We start from the raw sequence: 27965 nt of genomic DNA, 5'->3' as shown, positions 1-27965 counted from the left end.
ATAAATAATTACATAACAGGCTGGCCTTGAACTGAGCCCCGTTAAACCTGAGCTAAAAGTTAATCTTTACTTATCCTTACATGACTTAAGCGATGTCGTCAACTTAAGGTCATGCTGCAAGATTAACGACTAACCTAGCTCTGATAACCTGTATAATAACTTGCAAAAAATTTGGAAGGTTTTGTTCTTATACCAAAAAATTAGTAGGTTCATATTTTCTGCTCTGTTAAACGATAAATTATAAATAATTAGAAAAATAGCTGTATTAGGTTCACCGTGTACTTTTAGTTTCGTAGTGTCACCGTACTATTTTTATTTGAATAAAGATTATCCAATTAATTCTATCACTACATCACTGGTGACCAACGTAACAGGCTTCGCTGTATCGAGTATCGAGGAAAAAGTATTTAGTTCAGCCTTTGTGAAACCGTAGGTCGCTTAACGCTGCTTATATAAGGAGTAACGAGTGAATCCCTTTGAATCATTTTCTATTATTTTTTATTATAATTTTGGTGAAGGTATTGGTGAAACTTAAATCAAATCAAATTTAAATTTCAATGCAAATTGGCAGGCACTGAACTAGTAGGGTACGGCTCTATAATATTATTGCGTCATAGAAGTTTATAAGGAAATTAAGGATAGATAAATGAGCTTAAAAGATTTACAGGTACAGTCACATGCATAACGTCAACAGCGTGGGCTAGAGACGCCGTGGCGACATCAGCAATAAAGGGGGTTAACAGAGGGCAAGGGCAAGGGCAAATCACATCATTAAACAAGTGCTCTCTGAATATTTATAAGTAGGTCAAACAAGTAATAAGGATTAATAAAACTTGTTAAAGTAAATGTCGATCGGTAAATTTGGTGGTTTAATTTTTAATAGTACCTAGTCGTTTCCCAATAATTTCGAGGTTGTCCTAAAATTTGTTTTGTAATTTTTAACCTCGTTATATATACGTCCGAATCATATTGGCATGAAAATTTCTATATTTCTTTTCATAATTAGCAAAATGCCTATTTACATCGATTTCCTGTAACAATCACTTTACTCGTACCTCATCCCGTAATAGTCGTTTGCGGGCCACCAGCAGGACCAATCCATCCTAGCACACCACAAACAATATTATCCACTATCCGAAACAAAACAAATCCGCCATTATAAGTGGAAAATAAAGCACGTATGGTGAGAGCGAAGGTCGCCGCGGTATTGGCGCCGGTGGAGACAAGGAGGCGGCGAGATGGCTCGTCCCGCAGGCGACAGCGGGCGACGGGCGTGCTGACGTACGTCCACGACAGCCTCGGCTTAACTAGTGCCGCAGACGGTGACTCCACCGGCACCCGTTATATTACCACGATGCTAATTAGTATGCTCACGAGATAGGATTCACTTTTATTAATTAACTACTAAAATAATAAAGAAAGTGAAAACACACAGTCTTATAATGATTCATTATGACTTTTTGTTATATCTTATAATTTAGCTTGTTAAAAGAATGTATTCATTTTAATGTTCGCTTTCAGACATTGAAAGTAGCAAAGTAAACACTACACGAGAGTAAAATCGAGTGTCGATCTGGAGGTGCCGCCTCCAGTACGCTGCAGCGCAGACTCGCTCAATACATCTCACTTTCCTGGGCGCCGCCTTTGTTTGGCAGCCTAGGCCACCCCACAAATCCTTAGATTATACATTCTAGAAAGCTTGTGTATACGTACAAAAGACTGGTGAATATTTAAATTTGATTAAACTTACTTTAAATTAATTTGTGACAGGGACCACATTTTATTTAATGCATCAGCTTAAAATTGTGAACACCTAAATAATAGTCTTAACCATATTTCCCACCTTTTTACGTACCAGAACATTACATAGAAAACAACTGTAATATAATCATTCCCTGAGTGGGGGAGGAACTGACAACGATCGCGTCCACAATTGGACACTGACCTACTGTGTATATATAAAGCAGAGATAAATTATGCTCATATCGCCGTTACACGCGAGTCCAAATGACCAGCACGTCACTTTGACTAATACTAATAGACTTGACAATGAACATCATTACGAGGTATGTCATGAACATTGACCTAAATCATAAATTGCATATATCATACGGATAAGTCATAGAGATAACTTGAGCTTGTTCACATGCGGCAATATGGACGTTGCCTGTTTTACTAATTTATGGTGGGAATGGTGCGACTCTAAACGGGACAAGTTGTGGGTTCACTATCCACACGAATAAATGAAATATTTAATTTTTTCATATCCTCGCTCTGGTAACGAGGCAAGATGCGACGTTGAGTTCCGCCATTCAACACGCAATGCCTCCAGAATCCTATGGAAAGTGGAGAATGGGAGTGTCTTAATATTAGGCTTCCCAGGTTCCCTCTCCCTACATTGTTATGTTGTAAAAAAAACGTTCTGGCGTTGAAATTTATCTTCCCATCTAAAAGTAATGGTCAAGAATGGAAAGGAGAGTCAACAAAAAAATAGGAGAAAACTACGAGATATATCTACTCAGAGACAAAACAAGCCCCTAATCATTAAAACCCCAACTGTCTCGAAAGTTAGTAATTATTTAATTAAGTATGTAAATGGCATTACTCTTAACTATCTAAATTTAATTTTGTAGTTTAAATATAAATTTAAATGGATGTTAATTTAAATCACGCATGTCAATAACTTAACATTAGAAAATAGAGATGAAGCAACTAACTCCTTTCAAATATGTATAAGCTGTTGGTACAACAACAGGACGTTCTATTGACGATATATTATTCAAAGGCCCTTGTCCCTACTCCCCTTTGAAAGTGAGGCTAATTTGAATTACAACAGAGTGTGGGGACACTGACTCTTGCCACTTAGATGACTCAATTGCTCTGCTCTCATTCATATCGATGTTGAAAGTCTAAGAAGAGATGATATCGTGGCGCATTTAGGAAGTATCTGACTGCAATTATATATTATACTAGCGGACGCGCGCAGCTTCGCTTGCCTATTTAAGGGTGAACTCTAATATCTATATATAATCTAATAACCCATGAAACATGTGTTCAATGAAATATTTTTAAGTCTAAATTTCAAATTTTATAAAAATCGGTGGCGATTTAAAGATTTTTCCATACAAACTTTCAATCCCTTATTTGCACCCTTAGGTGGTGAATTCTAGAAAGCCATGAAACACACGTTCAATTAAATATTTTTAAGAGTCTAAATTTCAAATTTTATAATAATCGGTGGCGTTTTAAATATTTTTTCATACAAACTTTCAACCCCTTATTTGCACCCTTAGAGGGAGAATTCTAGAAATCGATGAAACATGTGTTCAATTAAATACTTTTAAAAATCTAAATTTCAAATTTTATGAAAATCGGTGCCGATTTAATTTTTTTTCCAAATTTAATATAAATATAATCCTGTCTAAAATTTAACGTTTCTACCATCACCGGTTACGGCTGTACGTGCGTCTTACCTCAGTCAGTGAGGATTATACATAAAAATGTTTTTATTTTGTCCAGACCAGTCAAGTCTGATCTGTATCAAGATACATCATTATAGTCTTTTCAAGTAGAATGAATAAGCAATATTTTTGAAGAGAAAATGCACAGCCAGGTAATAAGTATAAAAACAAGTTTTTTTAACATTTTTAACCTGCTTTGTAGTTTTTATATTCGAAAATAATAGAAAATGTTCAACAAAAGCATCTATTTCTATATAAATTCCAACTTGCATGATAAATACGAAGTTTTAATCGAATTTATTTATCAAACCTAATGAATTTCTCGCTCCTTTTAAGAGCAGTAGCACAATTACATATCAAATTACAATTGTGAGTAGATAGCATCGTCTATGACTAATCGTTCTGATAATAGTTTCTTTCTATAAAAACCTTGATTGTACCGCGAAAGATTCGATAAGTACCTATCCTATTTATTGAGAAAAACATGCAATTTCACGTTTTTCTTCCAGTGTCATTTACTTGACAGAGGACAACTAAATGTTTTTTCCTTATATAAATCTACGTTATTATGTTATTGGGTTTATTGAACTATATCGAAGTTGTCATTCTACAAAAAAAAAGTAAATTTTGGTAAAAAGTACATTTCAATCATTGGCGTTGTATTCTGTCGCTCAACAGTCAACACGAAATGTGTCGAAAATTGGGCGGAGTGTTGGGGGACGGAGTGTCTTAACACTCAAAACGTAGCATTGTTATTTTAAACATTGTACAAAATAAAAGGTAAAGTTCGTGACAAAGTGTAAAAAAGTGACAATAGTAACAAAGAGTCGCGCGATCGTCGCTCGAGTGAGTAACCGTCTAGCGAGCGCGTCGCGTCGTCAATTAGCCCGCGTCCAGTAATTACATACATATATAATTTTAATAAGCCGTTTAATCTCCAACGCATGTCTCATCTCACGTATGCTAATTGCTAATCGACGAGTAAACTTTAATATTGTATACTAATGTGTATTTATTAATGAGGAAACACACATATAGCATGGTAATGTTATTTTCACAACTTCGTCTAAATACGTCGGCAGAAAGTGGGGGCCGGAGTGTTTTAACACTAGGTTCCCTCTGCCTACCCTGTTGTGTGCGGGATACAGCGTGAAGCTGATTTGATTTGATTTTTGTCTAAATACAACTGTACTTAGTTAACTAAAGTAATAAATAAGAATATGGATATGTAATTGGTCATATACCTACTTATCATATATCCTATACAATATATGTATAAAACTAATAAATAATAATATTTGATAAGAAGAGATTATATTGTATCTTATAAGATTGTATCTTTTTAATTTCACGCAATTCCGCAAAAGTGATATCGATTGATAACGATTGATTGATAACTTACAGTCACAACGCAATAATACAAATTTAGCATAAACTTTTTATGCTAAATTAGAAGTAATACGTGGCTTATTGAAAGGACGTCATCCTCAAGGTCGTCATCCTCAAAAGCGGCTTCAGGCCCTCGGGAGGTTTCGACTTGACTTGGTTAACTAAGAGGATTGCCAGTTGACTTACCGAATCCTATTCGTAGTCCGATGTGCAGTCTCCACGGTGACGAGGAACACGGCGTGGCTGCGGGAGGAGTGTTCGTTCATGTCGGTGCGGCCGGACGCGCGGTTACGGTTGCCGGCGCGCATCACGCGCACCATTTCTGCTGCCGACTTGCATACTACTGATGTCATCTCAGGGATGTAGAAGCCATTTAACTCCTGGTTGGAGAGGACATTTGTTATTTTTATTTATTTTATAACTATGCATCTTCCAGTAGGCATTTTTTTTTGTTATGAGCCTTGTACCATAAGCCTTGTGTCCTTTTTTCTTTATAACAAGAGTATAGGGTAGTTAACTATATATCCAAAGAGAGCCGGTTGACAAATGAAATTTGACAATTTTATAGACAAAAAATGCATATACATTTTTTTATCACTATTGATAAATCATTAACTTTAGATAGTTCAACGTTCATTGAACGTTATCTCTAGTCAGAAGACGGTTACTTCAACAATTCAATAAGTAGTTGCAACTTAAAATAAAATAATATGTTTATTTTATATTTTTAGTAAAAATACGAGTAGATATATATCATATCTGTTAAATTTTAAATATGGATTAATATTTTCTAATTTAATAGCTTTGTAAGAACCTCATCTTAACTAAGGAAATAAATAACATAGTTTATCTTTATTTATAAGCAATAGAATAAGTACCTGATTGTTAATAAACTGGTTTCATTAAAGTCGCAACTAGTGAGGTAATGAAAGCTAATTAGATGCGACACAGGTACCTACCTATCTAATAATAAATAACGTAAAGTCTAATATTATTAAATCATTAAATAGCTATAGAACTAAAGTTTTAAATATTTAAGTTTAAGCAACGATTGGAGATTCTAGGTAAAAAATAGATAAACTAATTAGCTCGCCAAACAAGCACAAGGACGAAGGAAATAATACCTTTTTTGGGCAAATCGACGTGACTCTATATGTGCTACACGCATTGCCATGTCTAGATTTACTAATGATTGTAACGAACAACTTGTTGAATATTTACAATTCTTTAAGAGGAGTTAGTCATCGACCACTTCGCAGTTTTTATTGTTACCTTGATCTTAACGCCGTGAATGCACATAGCTAGGCTTCATAAAATCGAGAATTGTAATTTTAGAGGTATTGCATAAGTTCGCAACCGTGAAATTGAGGTAACGTTTATTAAGGTTTGCACAACCAACCAAGAGATGCGAGTGACGGCATACTGCGGGCGCGTTGTGTTATCAGACGCACATTCGTTTTCACAACACTACATTAGCCCAAATTATACTTAATGGGCTTCAAAAATATTCCAAACAACTAAGTAAACTAAAATTTGCCAACTATTTTCATTTAGTTAAAGCAAACTTGTGTCACCAGTGTCTTCGGTTGACAATGATGTTATAAATTGCTAATATTTAAATTCTCGACTAAAAACCACTTTCTTGTACATAAAGAACATCTTGTAAATAAACAATACAAGCTGTATTGTTCATTTTAATAGCAGTCCATTTGATGCACTTATTGTTGCTTTAACAAACAAGAGGACGTGCAGACGACGACAACTGTAGATTTCTTTATATTATATTATTTGTTTACACTCTTCATACAAGGTTTTTTTTATTCACGCTTAATAGCACACAGCAGGATAGGCAGAGGGAACTTAGTGTTAAGACACTCCGTTCCCCATTTTCGCCAAACACTAGAGCGAAGAAACGAAAATATTAACATTTCATTACTTGAGTGGGAATCGAACCTACGACCTATCGCGTTTAGTCACACGTCACTGTGCCAAGACTGGCACATACTTCGCTATATAAGCCCGTATCCCACTATAGAACATAAAAAGCGCCTGACCTACATATGTACAAGCGACACGGTTGTACATACTCGTATGTAGGTAATCAGTAGTTCATGTATAAGGCAACAAAAACAAAAGGAAAAGTAAATATTAAAGTGTAATTAGTTTTAGCTAAATTACGCTTTCGTTAGCACCACACGCGTCGTGCGAGATAATTGCGATGTGAACACGTGCCGGTGTGTTCGCTCAAATAAATCTATCTAGTACCAGACGTAGCGTGGAATATGGACACCCTGTAATTGCTACTAGCTGCTATACTCGTATATCTCATAATAATCATAAAGGGTAAAATCGAGTTATTGATTCGATAGCATTTTGTAATTTCATTTATTACTAAATCTCCAATTTTTTTATATAAAATTCAAGTAAATTCGAACGTAGTAGCAAAAAATAGATTCACGATTGACCAGTCATAATTAAGCCGGATAATTATTTAGCAACATAAATTTTCAATAATAAAATTACAATCATTTGATAAAATCTCAGACAATGCTGCTCTGTTCCTATTGTTAGCATTGTTTAGAACCATATCTTATTTTGCAGTTTACGTTTTTCAGAGCGATAATTAGCACGATTAGTTTCCTTCTTAGTGGAAAATAACAACTTCAGTTGTGAAAGGTTGTTAAAGGTCAATATCGTATCTACCAACTACAAATGCAATATTATAAAAGTAGTAGACTATTACGAGACAGTCACGTAAAATATACTCAAGATTCTTACTTTGTAATTCCAAAAAAAAAAAAAAGTTATTTCTCAATTACTTTTGATTAATCATGTTCATAAATAACTGAATTTTTTGCCTTTAATAAATATGATAAGTACATATGAGGTATATTTGGCTGAAATGTTTATCATTAAACGTTAGTAAAAATTGTTTTTATGTAATTTATTGACTATTTAATGTGGGTTTACCGCAACGCGCAGAGTATAAAAATAAAGCACAATGCCACTCGAGCACACTTAGAAGGAAAACTGAAACCGTTAAGCTTACAATGTTATTATAATGCGCCAGACATTTATGCATATAGTAGTATTGTCTCATTTTTTGTGCGAATCATTTGTGAATGAATTAATCAACTGTATTGTTTGTAAATTAATACAAAAATTCGTATCAAAATTTGAATAACAATCGTGTAACAGTATTGGATGCGGGCCAGGCCGCCGGAGCGCGGGCATTCTAAATAGCAGAGTACAAAAGGAATAGATTCAGAAATTCGCGAGCATTGAGCATATTTGCTAACGTTATCGTTGATATCGCACTATCGATTCCTTATCAATACATTATGACTGGATACAATGACTGAACTGAACGCGCAAGCAGACTAACAACGTAAACCTGTTATCATTTCCATCATTTTACTTCCTGCATATAGCATACATATAATTATATATGTCTGTTTCATGGGTTCTATGCCATAGGGTTATATGGGTTTTGCAAAAAAATATATATGACACAATAAAAAAAACTAGGAAAGAATAAGAAGTGTTTTAGTTCTAGCACAAGCGCGGACGTGATCATATCGAAGATTACGTAAATAGAATCACGCTACATTTTTGAACTGCAAAACTATTATTCAGTTGGCAGAATCCCAATCCTGAGAGAAATCATAACTACGCTTTTTATTTGCAAGGTCATCTTGATTGAAAAATTTAATACAAAAACTAAAATTCATAAAAATGATTTCGTTAAAAGCCTATAGTAGTTAAGGTGCTTGATAATTCAGTTTACACCAAGTCCTGAATTTACAGATTTTCACACTCGGACGTAATACGAGGCAAGGCGCGGCAACTCGCAGTTACACAATAACTCGTAGCTGTAAGGTTTCACGCAGAGCGCCGCGCGGAGGGCGGGTTGCGTCACTGTACGCTACATAGGTATTTGCTATGCACAAGGACTAGGAAGTGGTTATCACGAACATCTACATATAGTGTTTGTTTCTGAGTTTGCCGACCCACTTAGCGAGGAGATAACTTGTAATTAGAACCTTAGTGCGAGACTTCCGATGTCTTTTTATCATACGGCTATTATATACATTGTATACTAAGAAAATTTAATACTTTACAATGAGAAGAATATCTAAATTGTATCATGTAGTATTTAAAAATGTCACTTTTAGTAAATTTAAATTGTTTTTAAGTAAATTATTATGAATGATAACTAACCTGTCCCCTAATGGTGAGTTTCTTGCAGTCTTTTGATAACAGATCCCTGACATCTTCGAGGTACAGCTCGACATAGGAGCACGAGACCAAGTGGGTAATATCCGGCGAGGCGTTGTTCTCTATGTGTGTCCAGATGTGCCTGAAGGCGCGCGGGATGACGCCCTCGTGATCCAGCGTGCCCTCCATAGTGTGCGTCTTCCCCGTGCCCGTCTGCCCGTATGCGAACACGCATCCGTTGAACCCGTCCAGAACGGACGCGACCAGCGGCCGAACCTAAAACAATTCAATAATTTTTAGCGTTTAAATTTAATGAAATAGATACAATAAATTGTATTTATGAATTATTTAGATTAACACCAAAATATGTATATTCATTTATAAATTAATAAATATATCTATAGTATTTAAGAATGACAATTCATAATCATCAAGTATGGTTTATACCAATTCTACATATATCGGTATGTCGTATAACGAATTACATCAACAATCGATCATATCATTCAAAGTTTCTACTTTTAAGGTTAAATTTTATAGCTTAACATAAATTACAAACATTATAGGTACGTACGTAATGCTGTGCTATAAAAACCCATTGCCCTATCATTGTACTGACAGAGCAGCAGGAAGGGTTCTTACATAAGCAATCAAATGGTTTTAAAATAAAGTAGAACGAGTTGCTAGACGCTATCTCTACGCTGTGGATCGTGCCTACATTAACTCAATAATTATTTTGAAACATTCAAATCCTCTAAGGTATTTTCGTTTTCTCGGTTTAGTCGGATAAAGCGCGGCGTTAGGTACTGCTACGCACCATTCAATAGTATATCACTTATGAATAAATATATGTTAAAACACTGAAAGCCCATGCCCAATTTTTGAGGTATTGCGTGTTGAATGAAGGGCGGGACTCAACGCTGTGCATTGTTACCAGAGTTAGGAAATAAAAATAATGAATGCCTCAATGGGAATCAAACCCATAACCATCGCTAATTATCGCTAAAAGATAGACAATATGAAATAATTAAAGTTGCTTTGCCCAAGAGATCATCGATATAAATAAAGCAAAAAGTATGCGCAGCAGTATCATTAAAAAACGGGACCAGTTTCATAAAAACGACTGTGCAAGTGGTCGCTAGGAGTTCTTTTTTGGTAGTACGTAGATGTTTATAGTACCAGCGCCTTTAATACATTCAAGAGCGCGCACTTGTAAACACGGTGTATACAAATAGTAGCTGATCTCGGCACTCATTACACGGTAGTCGAAAACATCAGGCAGATGCAACTCGAGACACAACGAGAATTTTATAGCAGTTATTATTATAAACGTTTTATGGATGATAGTTGACACCTTGTATACGTATCTTATCATATCAATATTTTAATAGACGTTAATTATTATCATAATATAAAACCTTGACCACCATCGACTGTCGTAACGGAAGGAAGCGTTGATGCGACCGAAATAATTTTGGATTCCATTTTCACTCAAACTATTTTTAATGTTTCAAAACTTTTTATTACCTACTAGCGACCCCCTTGCGGCTTCGCCCGCTTTTACTACTGGATTATTCATATAATGTTTGCAAAGCACTTAAGATAATGTAAAAATTAATTAAACCCTAATGCAACCCGCATTTTCGTAGTTTCAATAAGGATTTTCCAATTGTTATACTTGGCAAGGATTTTTTAGTAGGTACCGTAATTTTAAATCTGTGCTACTAATCTTTTCGAGTACTTATTAAAATATATTTAAATGACTATTTTTAGATAGTTAAATGACTATTTTTAAACGGAAGAAATTATAAACAAAAACCTACCTACTAATAACTACTACAAAAAATATGAAACCAAATATATCACGCTGAAATAATACATTCAACTCCAATTATCCAATACGTGCAAACGCATCTAAATCTTCGTTGCTATAGAGGCAGGCGGGTTTTTTTTTTTCGAGCTTGTGGTTAATGCTTAAGAGGGTATTCTGTCCCTGATGAAAAGCAAGCACTACGTGGCTGCCTGTGAGGAAAATTAAATAGAATGCATCGGCCGGGAATCGAATCCGGGCCGCCCGCGTGGCAGGCGGGCATTCTACCACTGAACCACCGATGACTGCTCATGACGCGCTTGTATAAGCAAAACGTTGCGAGGCGCGTTTCGCAGCAAGAATGTTTTGATATTGTAACAACTTCTAAAGTACTTATTAAAATGAAAAAACAGGAAAAGACAGTTTTGATCTACATTAAATGGCCAACGTTACTAATATACTTATTTATATGCTGAGAGTAAGGGATAAGTAAAACTTGAGTCGGCCCAGCTGATGAGTCAACGGCGTGATGTGTCAACAATTAAATGCGTTTTTCTCTAAAACTATTCGCAATTTCGAAATAGTGTAAAAAGCAAATTTTATGTTCGTTTAACGTAGAAAATTAATAAAGTATTTTAAAGGATAAGGATTAATGCCATTAAGGAAAAATATCCCTCACAATAAAAAATATATTGAAATTACTATTACATAAATACGATCACTACACGTTATCGTTAAAAGATAAAAATATGCTGTCGCGGACTTTTTTGTAGATCTTATTAAGTGGAACAATACTCCAGTACATTTTTTTCATGTAGTACTTACCATTAAAGCAGCGCATGCGCGAAAGTGTCTCAACGGGTAGGACTTTATACACATTTATCGTATTTATGTTAATTTACATAAGAATGTACAAATAATAAACTATATATAAACCTTCCCTGAGAAATACTCGACCTAATGGTGAGAACCGCATAAAAATCCGTTGGGTGGTTTAGAAGAAGAAGAGTTAGAAAGTTCAGACAGACACGAAAAGCGACTTTGTTTTATAAGATATAGGATAGGATAGGATAGGATGTAATAGGTAACAGCTATATTTCCAGTAGGTACTTTTCTTATCATTACAGAAAATTCTAGCAAGTGTATTTATCATTATGATTGTATAAAGATATGAAGATATTATTCTAATCATATTTTAAATCAGGCAACCGAATTAACAGTAGAATAAAATAGACCTCCAAATTCATTGCCAATTTTTAACCTTCGGTGTTAATATGATTTAAAATAAAATGTAGATCAGAAGTACTGAAGCGTGGTCGCTGATTGTTGGAACAGTACGAATTCGGGTGATTGTGTAAACTGACGTAAGTGAGTAGATGCATGTGTGTAGGTAGGTGCTCTACTGTATGCTTGCGCTGGGCCTTGACTGGTATCAGATGCGCGCGTGCTCCACTCGACGTCTACTATTGCCAGTTGCCACTACAATGTAACTATAAGTTGGCGAACAAAAGGCAATTTTATGAAACTAAATATTATTTTCCTTAAACATTATTTCAGCAGAACCATATAATGCTTGAAGTGATTCATTGCGAATTACAGTCGTAAATATAGTTGCTGGTTGCAATGAATGGCAGGAGCAAGACTGACGCAGGTTACAAATGCGGATATATTTAGTACGATCATCTTCAAATTGTTATAAATTATTAAGATTATCAACGGTACTAAGTAAATTTATCGCAATTTAGAGGTAGGTACATATTTATACAATAGTAATTTAATTTATGGAATTTTTGCTTACTTTGGTAATAGATACTAATATGTTATTGAAATTACTTTTAATTTATAGTAAGTATAATATAAACCTTACATAATATAAACCTAATATTTAGTATAATATAAACCTTACATTTTATCATTAAAAAATAAACTTGAATATATTTATCGTTGTTGCAAGCTAATCATAATTGTTAATACCTTACTTAGTTGTTTTATGTCAACCAAGAGCTCCAAATGACCAGTGTCCTAGCATTGTTATTCCGTATTAAAAATGCAATCAGGCTATAAAATCATAACTATAAAATGATATGCAAATTAACTTTTTGTATTTTTTTTATTAATCATCTTTGGAACAATTTGTTTTGGCCAAATTATGCGAAAATTAAATAACGTTTTATCCACGTCCATTTACGTGCGCTTTATGAAAGTTATTTCCTAATTTGATCATTTAAGAACAGTTCAATGTCAACTAATTATACCTACTCTCAAACCATTTCAAGGTCAATCATTTCTCATTGCTTTATGAAGGTGTGTGATGTAAAAGCCTTCGCCCACCCTCATTAGTCAGAAATCTGAGGTATAAAAAAATGGGACCTTCACGCTGTCAAGGTCTGCTATTGAACAGTAACGCGGACACTGTTTTAAGTTAATGGCGCGTAGGAGGCGCGAGCTGCGTCATTTGGACCACTGTAGAGGCAGTTCGTTCCTCATCTGTAATATTTAGATTGCACACTCATATTTGTCTTATTTTAGTGCAGATGAGCCATTTTAAAATGGCATACATAATTTTGAACGTCTGATAGCTTGAATTAATATTGGATTTAAGAATATCGATTAGAAACCGAATATTAGTAGAACGTTTAATGTAAGTATTGAAAATATTTTTGAAAAGAGTTTTTTTAATGTTTTACAAGAACTTTAACGTCGCAAAAAATCTCTGAATATTATGAATTTTCATTAAATAATTTAAAAAAAATCATATAAATAATTGTTGTCTCATAGTCGAGAAATGATATTACAGTTGAAAAAAATTACCATTTCATAATCAACATTAACTACTCACTGCAAGTATATCGTCGTGCACTAATTATAAGTAGACATCAAATTATAATATAACAATAATACTTAAGTACACTATTAGTAAATAGCTTTAATAGTATAAAAAATGTAATTATAAAGACAAATATTAATGTAAAAAGCAGTAGATGTTTAAAAAAATGTGAGGAGTGACAACAATGGCCGCGTTACGTCATTTAGGTACAACTATTTTTATCCGATCCACATTTTATATCAAATTGTACTTCACTATGTCATTTGAACTAAAAGCTTTTGCTTCTATCCATTGAATGAAAATTGTAAGTATAATTTTCTAAAGAATTTTCTTTTATTTAGAAAAGAATCTTAAGGAGTGAAACCATGACATATAAGTTGTGTAGTTTAACCAGCTCTGTCGTCGTAGTACAAAAGTGTATAAATAGAAGTGTTCCTTGGTTTCAAATTTTTATAAAGTTATGGGGATAGATTCTTGATTTACAAGTGGGATGAAGTTCTCTTTATACTACTGTAATTATATTTTATTACCAATAATAAAAAGGACCATTGGGCTACAGCTAATAATAGTTACTCGACATCAGGAAAAATAACAGAAAATACATCAGGATCCGTAACATAATGTTAATCAAAAATGGCCACTGTTTTCTATAACAATATACAATAAAGGGAAAGTTGTATTAAATATTGTTACTTCATATACGAAATAATATTTTTATTACTTTAGCTTAATATTTTTATTAATATAAATAAATCAAATAGAATACGTGAAATATATACTCAGAAAATAACATTTATTTATGTTATGATCTTCGAGGTTGATTACTCGTTTTGGTAAAACTTTATTGTTTTATATATCGTAATAAAAATATAAATGTATAGTAAATCTATCTATTAAATATACTGGAAGGTATTCGAAAATAAAAGGATATGCTTAGAAGTTATATGTAATTTTATATAGGAACGTTCAATCTTTAAATGTTTTATTGTTGTAACGATTTACGATAATTACTTATTCTATATGTTATCGCGTATAGTTAATATTTGTTTTAGAGTTCGTTGTCTATGTGCTATTGTAACATTTTAACTGTAGATACACATGCGGGCAAGTGTGTCGTCAATCGTCATACAAACATAATATGCATAGATAAGGTAAGGGTTTAATAGACAGCTTCTGAAAGTATTCACATTCCAGAGAAATAGGCCTATTTAGTTTTTAATACTATTTAATATTTGGTAATTATATATAAAAAAATTTAGAAACCGACTTCAAAACTGATATACTTATAACTGATTATACAGACAAACGTAAACAAAAACTAAATTGTACAATATAATATTTTAATTACTTCAAAGTAAAGACTATTAAAGAATAATAAGTGAAAATATTAATACCTACTTACTATTATTATATATACCTATTTACTATTTAAAATCCGTTGTTTTTGACCGACTTCTGTCCGAAAGGAGGAGGTTATCAATTCGACTGTATTTTAATGTTTGTTACCACAGAGATGAAGAGAATTTTGATAATATTTTTTTTATTTGAAAGCTGGTGCTTTTTATGTATCTATTATAAAAGAAATAATGTAAAATTTTTCTTACCATCTCATCGTAGATGGTCTGCGTGTCCGCTGTACAGTCGTAGGCGGCGTCGTACGTGAAGAGCTTGTCCTGGCCCTTGGGGTTGTACACCTGCACGGCGCCGCGCTCCGCCCACACCTTTACCACCTGTAGTGTTCGCGTCATTGTAGTTCGATCGATTCATACTTCTATGACTGCCCTTGGGCTCGAGGTAATGGCAATACCATTAATAAATAACATATTAATCAGCAGTGACCTAGTGGGCTTTGTTTTTAAAGCAACAAAAAGTATATTTGTACATTTCTTTCATTGTTTTAGTTCTGATATTAAGTGTTTAATAATGTCTTTAATATAGGTCTACCAATGGTGATGCTAAGAGATACTAATAATTATAAATATTAATATTATGATTGTTATTTCATGAGAATTATACTTTTATATATAAATAAATATCTTATCAATTTGTTTCAATTGTAAAAGTGATTAATAGTTTTTGTATAATAATAAAATAATATAAACACATAATATTGTTTCAATGTTGTTGCAATCCAATAAAAACATTTTTTAAATAATATGCATTGCAAAATTTATGCTGAAATTGAAGGCCAAGCCATTTATTATAAGTCCCATTGATTATACGTGTTATTGACCGTATTAGTGACCTTTGATCTAAACATAAACCTAAAATTAGTTACATTTGATACCAGCAAATGTAATCTTCATACATCTGTAATCCCTTTTATTTGTTTATTTAATAACATTAGTATTCGTCGGTGTATTTACACTAGATTAGTAACATATATCTATCAACCTCCAAAATATCTATAAAAAAATATAGATCTTATAGATTTGCTTAAGCAATAGCTTTACTTTTGTATGTTGTTTCCATCAACAACCCCACTCAGAGACGTCAATTAAAGTTTATTTCACAGTAAATGGGAACACATTCGCAAATCGTCTTGTTTCAGATAAACAATATTTGTCGCCTCTGGTGGTTGCTATAAATTCATTAAGAAAACCAACACCGTCTTATCACTATAAATATGTACTTTAAAAGATAATTTCCGTTTCATATTACGTTCATTTCAATAATTTAACAGCCGAGCGCATCTTAGAATATGCATAATAAAAACAAGGTGTCGAAGTGGCACTTGCACCAGCTGCCTGCTGTGCCGAGTGGCGAGTGCCGGCGGGGCGTGAAATGTGTATCGTAATAATCGATTTGTCGCACGATTTATATTTCTGCTCGGACCGTGAACAAGCAATTGAAGCAATTTAATTAGATGTTTATTTAATTCTTTGTTACAAAATATTATAATTAATATCTATATAAAATTATTTTAAATCCGCACTTTGAGACATCAATTCTTTTACTAATATTAATACCTGTGCAAATGTCTATTAATTAGTCCTATTTAAAGTTAATCTAACAGTATAAAATTAGTAATTTGAACGCAGCGTTTGATACAGCATAGAATAATTAACAACTAATAGTAAACGCATCTCGTTAACAAGAAATATATTTATAAATTTAATCTGTGGAATATTTTTGACAAACCTACCAATACAAAACCTATGGATTTATTTAATAAAAATTACTTAGGACAAAATTTGAAATATAATTAATTATAAATATTGTGCAAGCCATCACCACCACCAGTTAGTAGTAGAAACTACTACTGCATAACCTACCAACTAAATTAATGTAACTAAATTAATGAATTCTTAAAGAATTGAACCCGCGACCCTCGTGTTAGTGCGCGTAATATCTGCTGCACACCTGCACTGGAGAGTTAATCTTCTTACTGTCCGGGGTGGGCTTCGTGGACAGACGCTCGTACCATTTTTGCTCTGGTCGCGCTTTTTTTACCTAAATGGGATCGAAATTAACAAAACACACAGACAAACATAAAATATAACAAAATAATATACCAGTACAATTTAGTTCAATTATTCTGAATTGATATAACATACTTATTACTTTCTTACAGGTAGGTACTCTGTACTTAAATTTGGCAGAAGTCAGTGCTTCTCGTAATCGGTCGTAGAAAAAAAACTACGATTATCTCTTTAGACTAGCTTAAATAAAATTTACTAAAGTAGACTTAATATAAATACACAATTTGATTTAATTTGGAAATACCCATTCTGATTATCTATGGAAAATTTTAAAACGTGCAGGTCCAGGACTCTCATCCACGTATGATACTCCCTTCTAAAGATAAATAATAATCCAAGTTGAGCATACTTCTTAGTAGTATATTGACCGCACGCGTCAATCTACAAGAAAGCCTCAAGTTTAAAAATCGCAGCGTAAACGAATTCGATCTCGCTATATAAAACGTTAATTACACATAAACAATGCGGTGCGTCATCACGCATCTCGAAATAAACAAAAGTAAGAAACCCGCAACCCGCATTACATCACACCAAAATAAATAATTGAGGACGACGATTATTTCTGCTGCCATGCACGCGTTCCGAGACACATGTACATGTTTTCTTTTCTTTCTCGAATACCTAGTTCTAATAATTATGCTAAAGCTTAGAAATTGTTATACTCGAAGACAATGCTATAAATATTATATCCTATATATTATACTAGTGGAACCGGACGCGGCTACGCCTGCTTCAACTATTAGAATATTTATTAAATATATTCATGAAATTATTTTCAATTCTCAATAGAATTAGTAAGAAAATATAAGCTCAAATAATCAAAAAGAATAATAAGTAGATACACATTATTAGAAAAAATTATCTGAGTTATTGAAATGAACTAACAAAAGGATTAAAAGTAACTAAAGGATAGGTATTCTTAATATTAGAAAAAGTACCTAAAGTTTTCCGTACGTGCGTGCATAGATACTCTACGAAATAATTAAACATTTCTCTCTATTAAGTAGGATAACTTTAGCGGGCAATATCAAATAAAATAAGAAGAGAATCAAAGTGTATTTTAAATTAATTATAAACAACAAATAAAGTTCGAAAATGTATGAAAATTTATAAAACCGTCAACGTCATCTGCCCGTTCGCGTCGGTCATACTGTGCCGCCCGCTAGGTGGCTAGGTCATTTGGAATCAGTGACATCTCAATCTAGATAAAATGCTAAAAGTGACTATTATATTTATTTTCATAAGGATGAATATCAAAACGTCGCGGTAGCGGTCACGTAGCAACGACGGTTGTTATTAACATGGCAGAATAAATTGCATGTCAAATTAGAATGTACTTTAAAATATATTAGTATATATGTGTAATGTAATGTTATATAGCCTATAGCACTTCTGAAGAATGCAGCTTTCATACAAAACAAAAACAATGAAAATCGGACCAGTAGATCCAGAGATCTTAGCGTTCAAACAAACAAACAAACAAACTCTTCCGCTTTATTATATTAGTATAGATTTCCTAAATCGTTTAGTAACGTCATCACGAAATCTCAGAAACTACATGTGCTAGGAATCTCAAATATTGCATAGGTGTTAACGTAGGTGCTAGCTAAGACGGGAATTTGCAATATTCGATTTCTAAGGGGTTGTTTTTGGGGTTGAAAGTTTGTATGAAACTTCGTTACTACAAATGCTAGGAGTCGCAAACTTAACTTGGACGTCACTTATAGGACGTAGGTACTCATGGAGACAGAAATTAATAATAACGTAGTTCACGCAGGCGAAGCCGCAGGCGGGCCGCTAGTAAAATATAATAACATCCACACTGCACGGGTACAATGCTATTTATCCCACACATCGCCAGTGTCAGTGTCATCTTTCCTAAAAGTCAATACCCGCATGATATCATCTCAGATATAAATCTGTATCTTTATTTCTCCTCCCCTTTACACATTCAAGTAAGTAGTGATAAAATCGTACGACGAAAATAAATTAACATTAGTCACTCTATTGTACTGGACTCGTCACTTTGTATTTTTTTTTAGTTTGTTTAGCTTGTGTCTGTGTAAATATAATCCATACATTTTCAAACAAATTATCTTGATAACTATATCTGATATCATCATATCGTAGTTGTGGCTTAGTGAACGGGATGGTAATAAGTTTAAAACCGGGGAGTTATGGTTATGTTTAATCTAATCTAATTTCGTTGTTAATTTAAGCGAGTCACTGGGTCCTGGAAGCCGATAGTCTACAATGCACTTAGTTGCAATACTATTCATTGATTATTTCGAAACTAACGTATACATTTAATAATTAACTCAATTTAACCGTACCTGTAGGTACATAACTCTCTCTGTAGTTCTCAAATAACCCTTGAAAATCGCAGTGATAAGACGATCGATCCTGCGTGCGTATCACGATTCACCACTTACAATGAGTGCACGTTGGACTAATTGGAGGATCGTTCACCTCAATTTTCAGGCAAAGCAAACCAATTAGAGATCGTCAGAAATTTTGGAATGAATACTTGTCTTATTGAACTTTGTCAAATGAGCTGTTCTGCTAGGCACTATATTCATAGTGATTCGTTATCGCTGGTCATAATTTGGAATTAAAACTCTCACAATTAATAAAATTATTACTAATTTAGAATTTAATTGAAAAATATTATTTGAGGACAAACGGATTTATCAGTTTTACACTCTAAACCGGCGATATGTTATTATTTAACACTGATTCAATTGCATTCTTAGAAGTTTTAGTACTTCTTAATTGGCGACAGATGGTCAAAACACTAAGGCGACACTAAAAAAAGCTCTACAACTAAAACCCTGAACATAAGGTGGTGTGAAATGAGACGTATCGCTATTCGCATGTGTAACAATCACTCGCCTTCCAGATGATCTGTGCTGTATGCGGTGTGCCAAATATGGGGCGTTGTGTATGGACAATACCGTTCACCTACTTACGAGCTACGAGCCGCGACGGGTCAACACTTGAAGATCGGTTATTTTAAGAGGAGGCAACGCGATATTGTCTCTGAATAATATTCTCAAATTGAAACTAACCATGGCTTAGGGATACAGGCCGTATTATTATTTATTAATAAATAATAGTACCTGTAGATAAGCTACGCTTTAAAATAAATATCTACCTACTATTAATCAATTGATAATTATTAAGCAGTAGTAGTACAGTACGATCAGCGGGTCGTGGCCGCCCTTAAGTTAGGTGTTCTGTACATTTGCTCATTGTTCACCGGGGAAGGAAATGATCAAATCTGCGAAGCCATTTACAGTAAACTTCAGGGCGGCCACGATTAGTTGAACTTACTGTACTAGATATTTACTTTAAAATTAAAAACTGACGCGATTATCCCAACACATTTTTACTAGGCCGTCGTGGTGCAGCGGCACAAGGGTGGCTGGCTGTAAAGTCTATAACGCGGGGGTTGTGGGTTCGATCACCACTCGAGGAAATTAAATATTTATTTACATTTATATTTTCATTTCTTCGCTCTAGTGTCGGATCAAAGAACGGTATTGAGTTCCGCCACTCAACGCGCAATGCTGGAAGCATTCGGCGGAAAGTGGGCAACGGAGTGTCTTAACACTAGGTTCCTTCTGCCTACTCTGGTGTGTGCGGGATACAGCGTGAAGCTGATTTGATGTTTTTTATTTTTACTAGGTTATATACCTTCTTTATGGAATGTTGATAATGATTTTAATGTTTATTTTCGATTTTCAATATATTTTTTTAGCGTTGCGCTGTATCCCGGACACAGCAGGGAAGATAGAGGGAACCTAGTGTTAAGACATTCCACTACTTATTTTCCGCCGAATTTTGGAAGCATTGCGTGTTGAGTGGAGGAACTCAATCCCGCGCTTTTCCTCGAAACCGGAGCGAAGAATTTAAAATATTTAATTTCCTCGAGTGGGAATCGCACCTACAACCTGTCGCGTTTACAGTCACACTTTGTGCCCCTGCGCCACGATTGGCCTCTATTTTTAATATATTATAGGGTTAAGTTAAGTTATTTCTTAAAGTTTGCACGATATAACAATTTAAATTGTTGCGTATTCTAGGATTTTAATTCTTATAAAGTTGATATGTACTCGTATAACTATAAGGAATTGAAACTGACCGTAATATACACGTATACTAAATTTCAATGCCATGTAGGCAGAATTACGTAATTGTATCATTTTTAAATTTGCTAAGCGTTAAAAAATCGCACAGGACTGGCTTTGTTTACATATTTAGGTAAATACGAAATAACAAATGGTTCGTAATTAAAAATATAACATGTAGATACCTACTGTACAACCATTGCAATTTGCCTGAAAGAACTAGTTCATTTTGTAAACATGATTCACTAAATCAATAACAAACTCATTTGTTGTTCCTAGTTACTCACAACACACAAAAGACCATAAAACCCATTGCATCGATATGATTTAGATGTATAAATAAGATATTTTATTATTTTTAATTAAGATTATTTAAAAGATATTAAGTCGTAAATCTTTTAAGTGAGCACTTCATAAATGCATAAATGCTTAACGCATTTTACAAGCCTACTCGTAGTACGTATTGCTTTATTAGACACTTCCCACTCACATGAATCACGTCCTAGTAATTTCATGAAACACCCCAAATTATATTATATTATTTTATTGCAAAATACCAATTTGAATAACAAATCTTAAAAATAAGTGTTTAATTTTTCGAATTGTAGAATGTCCGTTTGCGTGTAAAATAAATATGTTCATATGATGATCTTCAATGCATAAAATACCTAATTTACTATCAAAACAATATAATCAACGTTTTAAAACCTAATGAAATCTCCAAGATAATTGACGCACCACGTCTGCGCAGCCACGACGGGTGGCGGCACCCAAGTCTCAACATCAACAAAGCAACCAAGTCTCACCTCATCGTGGCCCTCGTTCCTCTCCCGGTCCGAGAGCGGCCGACATCGCACCACCACCTTGACACACTCGTTCAGAGCCGTCCGTGGTCGTGCCGATTTCTCCATCTTAAACCACCCCCGACAATGAACAAAATAAAAAATAAGCTCCAAGTCACCGATATCGATCCATTCGGGGTGAACTTATGGTCAGCATCGCCTATTTAAGTCGATATAATTGGGTTTACGCCACTAGCACACCACTTGGAGAAATAAAAAACTCTCAATAAAACAGTTTTGTACGATTAAAATATTTATAGACTTATAAAATAAATAAAAATCGTAAAAATGTAAATCAGGTTCATTCACATACACCCGCCACAAGCGGACATTACTATACAACTGACATTTTACAAATTTTCTCAGATGTTTAGCATAACACACGATCGAATAGGCTTGCCGAAAAAAAAAATTATAAGCATTGTGCAATTTACAGATAATTTACAAAGTCATGGTCATGATATAATAAGACTGTAAAGATCAAAGATTTTAACGTTTATTTTTTTAGGTTCATGCTGTATCCCACACATAGCAGGATAAGCAGAGGGAACCTAGTGTTAAGATATTCCGTTCCCCACTTTCCGCCGAGTTTTGAGAGCATTTCGTATTGAGTGGCAGAACTCATCGGACCCACAACTAGTCGATTTTACAGTCACACTTTGTGCTCCGGCGCCACTACTGGCTTTCAATGCTTATAAGTTTTAATATGTCAGAGATATTTAAATAAATGAATAATAATATAAATTGTTTTGTATTATTAATCACTTATTCTGTGACGATAATTCAACTTAGTCTGACAGTGACAGCTACCTTTTATTAAATGTCACATTCATATAATAAACATTACGTACTGTAATTTGGAAAATTACATTCAATTTAGGAAATATATAACAAAAATAAGCTTAATAAGGATAAGAAGTTATATTTAATTAATAAATAGGGGAAACTCATAAATAAATATTATCATTAGCTATAGTATAGATCACAGTATATCGTGGAGTCTATGGATTTATTTGTTTTTAAATAAATTATATTATAAATTATTTTAGAATATTTACTTTTTATAGAGATGTCGGCTAGTCTATCTATTAACCTTAAAAGAGCCAGTAAAATTTATCATGAGAGTGTAAGTTTTCTTTATTTATAATAAGATGGATATAGATTAAAATAGCTATCAAATAATAATTTGTTTTAATGTGCTTTATAGGAAATAATAGCTGGTGTTGTGGCTGTTGACACTTCCACAGACTTAAGGCATGAGGGACTCACCCTTACTATGGAAGGATCTGTAAATCTTCAGTTAAGCTCAAAAAATGCAGGAATATTTGATGCATTTTCTAATGGTATTAAGGTATCATTTATCTTAAAATTATTATACAATTTTTAGTATATTTGAAATGTTAACTTAATAAGTCTTATTTATTGCAGCCAATAACATTGGTAAATTCATCAATAGAGCTTGCTCCGGCTGGTAAAATACCAGTTGGAGTGACAGAGATTCCTTTTGAAATGCCACTAGTTGGCCGGCAGAGTTCTGCAAGTCCGGGCCTTCTGGAAACATACCATGGAGTGTTTGTGAATGTGATGTATACACTCAAATGTAGTATGAAGAGATCATTCCTCAATAAACCATTAAATACCAGTTGCCAGTTTTTTATGCAGTATAAACATGTTAGTATGAAGAATTCATTAATTTTTTTAGCTCCATTCTACATCCTGCATAAGTAGATGTAGATAAAACTTGTCATTCAACAGGTAATGTCTTGAAAATTGGACAGAATGGAGAGTATAGTAAAGTAAAATATGAAGTAAAGTAAAGTAAAATACTATATATAATATCAAAATATCTTAAATATATAATATCACAACATTGAAAGAAACATATATAAATCAGTACAAAAGGCCTTCTCACAAAATTACGCGGAGTTATGCAGAGTGTCTTAACATTAGGTATCTACTGCCTACCTCACTATATATAAATTAGATATGGCATATATAAAAAAAATATAATAATGTCAATACAAACTATTTTAAAATGTTAATTTATACAGCAAGAGCGTCCAGTAGTAAAGCCAGTGCGGTGTGAGATTACTCCAGCGACACTGCGTGGCACAGGTGGTGGAGTAGCAGGAGGGAACATGCCACATTTTCAGTTATATGCGGAGATAGACTCCACTGTGTGTGCACTTGATAGACCTCTTACTGGGAAGGTCAGTGGTAGATAGATTGTATCTAACAGCTAACCACAACTTTTTTGAATTTGGAAAAAAATTCAAGCAAACCAAAAAAAAAAAACTTGTGGTTAGCTATTTAGACATTACAGAATATTGTGTCTGAATTGTTGATAACAAGTAAGAAGAAACAAGACTTTTTTGATCCTGCAGACAAACTGAGTAGGACAAATAATGTATAGGACTTTACAAACTTATTTATAATTGTAATGTATAATAGTGATATAAAAAAACCTCAAAAATAAAATATTAAGGAAATTTGTATATATAAAATAATATTAATTTATTCATATAGTAAAAACTAAAAAGTAACCTAAGAAAACATATAGATATACCTAATTCTAAGCCCAGTTGTAAACAAATAAAGCTAATAATTTACAAAAGGTATAAGGTATCTGTAGTGACTACATACAGTAGTAAGGAAAATAATAGCTGTTCTCATACATTGTGGTTTATGACATTTTAGTACATTTTAAACATTACCAAAATCTTTGTTACTACTGAAAACTAACTGAATATTAACCTTCCTTTGCGCAACTTAGCGCAAATAAATAAACCAGATTACGGAGATGAAAAAACTAGAGGAGCTTCTCTACTTGACGCGTTTTTTTATTTAAGCGTAACTTGAGGAATTCGATTTCGATATTTTTTTCTCTTTATCCGTTAAGGTACATTGATAATGAAAAAGAATTGGAGTATCACAAAAGTGGTCCATATAAATAAAAACAAAAATAACCATAAGGGTACGAAAACAAAAGATAATTGATTATTTACCCAATGTTTTTATAAGCGATCACACACAACTTTTTACAGAATCGTCTAACATTGTTGTATATTTTTTTATACAGATACGAGTAGATGAGTGTTCAGTGCCTATTAAGTCAATAGAGCTGCAACTTGTGCGTGTGGAGACCTGCGGAAGTACCGAAGAATATTCTAAAGATGGTATTATTAATTATTGTTTCTTAATTGTTAGACAATGATCACAGGGCACCATTTGATTCGTTGAATCATAATTATCTCCTACAAAGACTCGACTGCCATTTTAATACATAGTTTGTGTGTATATTTTAGCAACAGAAATCCAGAACATCCAGGTCGGTGTGGGCGACGTGGTGCGTTCCCGCGACCTGCCGCTGCACATGGTGCTACCGCGCCTGTTCACCTGCCCCACCACCGCCACACCCTACTTTAAGATAGGTACTTAACTAATACTAGTATATGTAATAATTCAATTGGAACATTGATGTTGTAGTATCAGTTTAACGATTTGGCATAATTTTCTTGAGTAACTGCTGTGAGCTAGAAATGAGACGTACTAGCAAAAAGTTATTAGTTATTTATTAAAAAAAAATCAATTTCTGGAAACTTGTATAGCACGCAAATTTATTTTCTCGATTCTATCTGACTGCTGACTGAATTCTGTATAAAACATGGCCCCATGTATATACTATACCAAACTCCTTAAAAGAATTGCCACTTATAAAATTCATAAAACAATTTATTAAATGTTATATATATAACTAAACAAAAAACCTAAATCCTTAAAAACATTGCTACTTATAAAATATGAAAAAAAAAAGAACAATTTACCAAATTGCTTATAGATCATCCATCAGCCTTTTAAGGTCCACTGCTGGACATAGGCCTCCCCCAATGCTCGCTTATAGATAAACGTTATTATTCTGTTTCTGAAATTCTAATAAATAAGTTGTAGCTTTAGATTAAGGGGTAGACGACTACTTATGTAGTAAGTAGGAACCAATTATAATATTAATAAATAAATTGACATACTTAATGGTTTTTATTTTTCAGAGTTTGAACTGAATATTGCTGTAATATTTGAGGATGACTATTTGGTGACTGAAAATTTTCCCATTTTGTTATTAAGATGCCGGTGATGACAGAAGTTCACACTAATAGAATAATAACAGAAAAAAGTAGAGTAAACCATGCAGCTATTGCCCACTTGAAGATTTCAAATGTCATAAAAAAACAATATACAGGGTGGAAGAGGCAGCGCTTCTTTTATTGAAACTGCATATAGGGTAATATATTTCAAACCCACACCTAAGAAATTAATCAAGGTACCTCAACAGTTTGGACATAGGATTTTTTTTTCATTTCACGATTTTTATCCATACCTGTATTTCGTGTGACGCACACATACGTATGCGACATTTCCGATTTGACAGGTAAGTGTGTGCGTGCCTATGTTATACTTTACAAATGGTGTTTTTTTTTAAACGATAATTTTATTATTTATTTTGTTTGAAAAAATAACTTTTTAATTTTTGGGAATTATTTTTTTTCCACATTATATTAGACTTTTATAGAGTAGTTAAAACTGTGGTTTCATTTAAAGTGGTGCTGACAATTCCACCCTGTATATGCGAGCTCCTCAATATTTATACTTTTTCTTATACTATAGTTAATTGAACTAAAGTATATAATATATATACTTCTATAGAACTTCAATTTTTTTTTGAAAAAATAAAGAAAGAAAGGATAAAATATAAAAAAATAAAACCTTTAAAACATTTTATTATTATTTGATTATTTGTTATATTATTATCTGTTGTTGCCCATAGCTAAAATGTTTGTTAAAATTGTGAATCTAACACAGATATATTGTAAAAAGTAAAAAGATATCTTAATTTAGCCAAATATATATACATCTAAGGTTTCAGTAACACAAACATCCATCTTGAAAAATTCTCCCAACAGTTTTATTTTGTGAGTGTTACCAGTCTGTTAATTTAATTTTTACTGTAAATTAATCTCATTACCATCTAGTCAACTTTAATCACACTTAATTAATGCAAAGTTAAATAGGCAATCTTTTGTTTAAATAAATTACTATCAGTGGGCAATAATACTGGTATACCCCATCTGAATTTAAACAATTGCATTCCACACTTACACACCTTGCCAAAAATTGAGCAGATAAAAATGACTATTGTAATTTCAGTTGTTTAAATAAAATTCTTAATTTAGTATTAAAATAACAAAAAAAATAATTATTTATTGTCTATTATTAATCAGCTTCAAGCTGTATACCACACACAATAGTGTAGGTAGCGGGAACCTAGTGTTAAGACACTCCGTTCCCCATTTTCCGCCGAACTCTGGAGGCATTGCGTGTTGCGTGCCGGAACTCAACGCCGCACTTAGCCACGACACCAGAGCGAAGAAATGAAAATATAAATTTAAATAAATATTTCATTACCTTGAGCGGGGATCGAACCCACTAGTCAATTTTACAGTCACACTTTGTGCCCCTGCGCCACGACTGGCCTCAATGTTTATATAAAATAAATATATTTATTAAATAAATGTTTATATGATACTTGAATCGTTTTTAATTTGTGTAATGAAGAAAACTAAAAAAAATATACATCCATTCCCTATTTTCCGGCGTATTCTGTAGGCATTGCGTTTTGAGTTGTGGAACTCAAAGCCGCGCTTAGCCTCGTTACCAGAGCGAGAAAATTAAAATATTGAAGACTTTATTTCCTCGAGCGGGAATTGAAGTCACAACCATTTCATATACATTAGCACGCTTATCCCTTGCG

The 27965-nt window shown here is 33.4% G+C and overlaps 2 protein-coding genes across 3 annotated transcripts in view; one reads left to right on the top strand and one right to left on the bottom strand.

The window, feature by feature from the left end:
- The window catches only part of LOC146532949 (kinesin-like protein Klp68D), a 31131-nt gene extending 8624 nt beyond the window's left edge, over positions 1-22507 (bottom strand). Inside the window, exons 1-5 of one of the 2 annotated variants that reach the window (XM_085196591.1) lie at positions 22124-22507; positions 17069-17158; positions 15310-15435; positions 9072-9344; positions 5037-5230 (exon numbers count right to left, since the gene is read on the bottom strand). In XM_085196591.1, coding sequence (XP_085052717.1) covers positions 5037-5230; positions 9072-9344; positions 15310-15435; positions 17069-17158; positions 22124-22228 — 788 coding nt within the window. In that variant the 5' untranslated portion in view covers positions 22229-22507. The remainder of the gene's footprint in view (positions 1-5036; positions 5231-9071; positions 9345-15309; positions 15436-17068; positions 17159-22123) is intronic. The other variant, XM_085196592.1, reaches the window with a different exon arrangement.
- Positions 22508-22978: 471 nt separating this feature from the next.
- On the top strand, positions 22979-27745 carry LOC146532948 (vacuolar protein sorting-associated protein 26C). The gene is made up of 7 exons (XM_085196590.1): positions 22979-23285; positions 23367-23510; positions 23588-23830; positions 24211-24369; positions 25239-25335; positions 25465-25590; positions 26206-27745. The coding sequence occupies exons 1-7, from the start codon at positions 23229-23231 to the stop codon at positions 26289-26291; spliced, it is 912 nt and encodes a 303-aa protein (XP_085052716.1). The 5' UTR covers positions 22979-23228; the 3' UTR covers positions 26292-27745.
- Positions 27746-27965: the final 220 nt, after the last annotated feature.

The sequence above is a fragment of the Heliconius melpomene genome, chromosome 13 (genome assembly GCF_056956725.1).
Source record: "Heliconius melpomene rosina isolate 202511_hmr_F chromosome 13, ASM5695672v1, whole genome shotgun sequence".
NCBI lineage: Eukaryota > Metazoa > Arthropoda > Insecta > Lepidoptera > Nymphalidae > Heliconius > Heliconius melpomene.
Note: the sequence above shows the minus strand (reverse complement) of the source record. Positions and strands in the feature narration are given on the sequence as shown.

Excerpts from the sequence above, each read along its gene's own strand:
- LOC146532948 (XM_085196590.1), top strand. The coding sequence starts at position 23,229 with ATGTCGGCTAGTCTATCTATTAACCTTAAAAGAGCCAGTAAAATTTAT. Across the intron at positions 23,286-23,366 it reads GTAAAATTTATCATGAGAGT|GAAATAATAGCTGGTGTTGT; the intron begins GTAAGTTTTCTT and ends TGTGCTTTATAG. Across the intron at positions 25,591-26,205 it reads CACACCCTACTTTAAGATAG|AGTTTGAACTGAATATTGCT; the intron begins GTACTTAACTAA and ends TTTATTTTTCAG.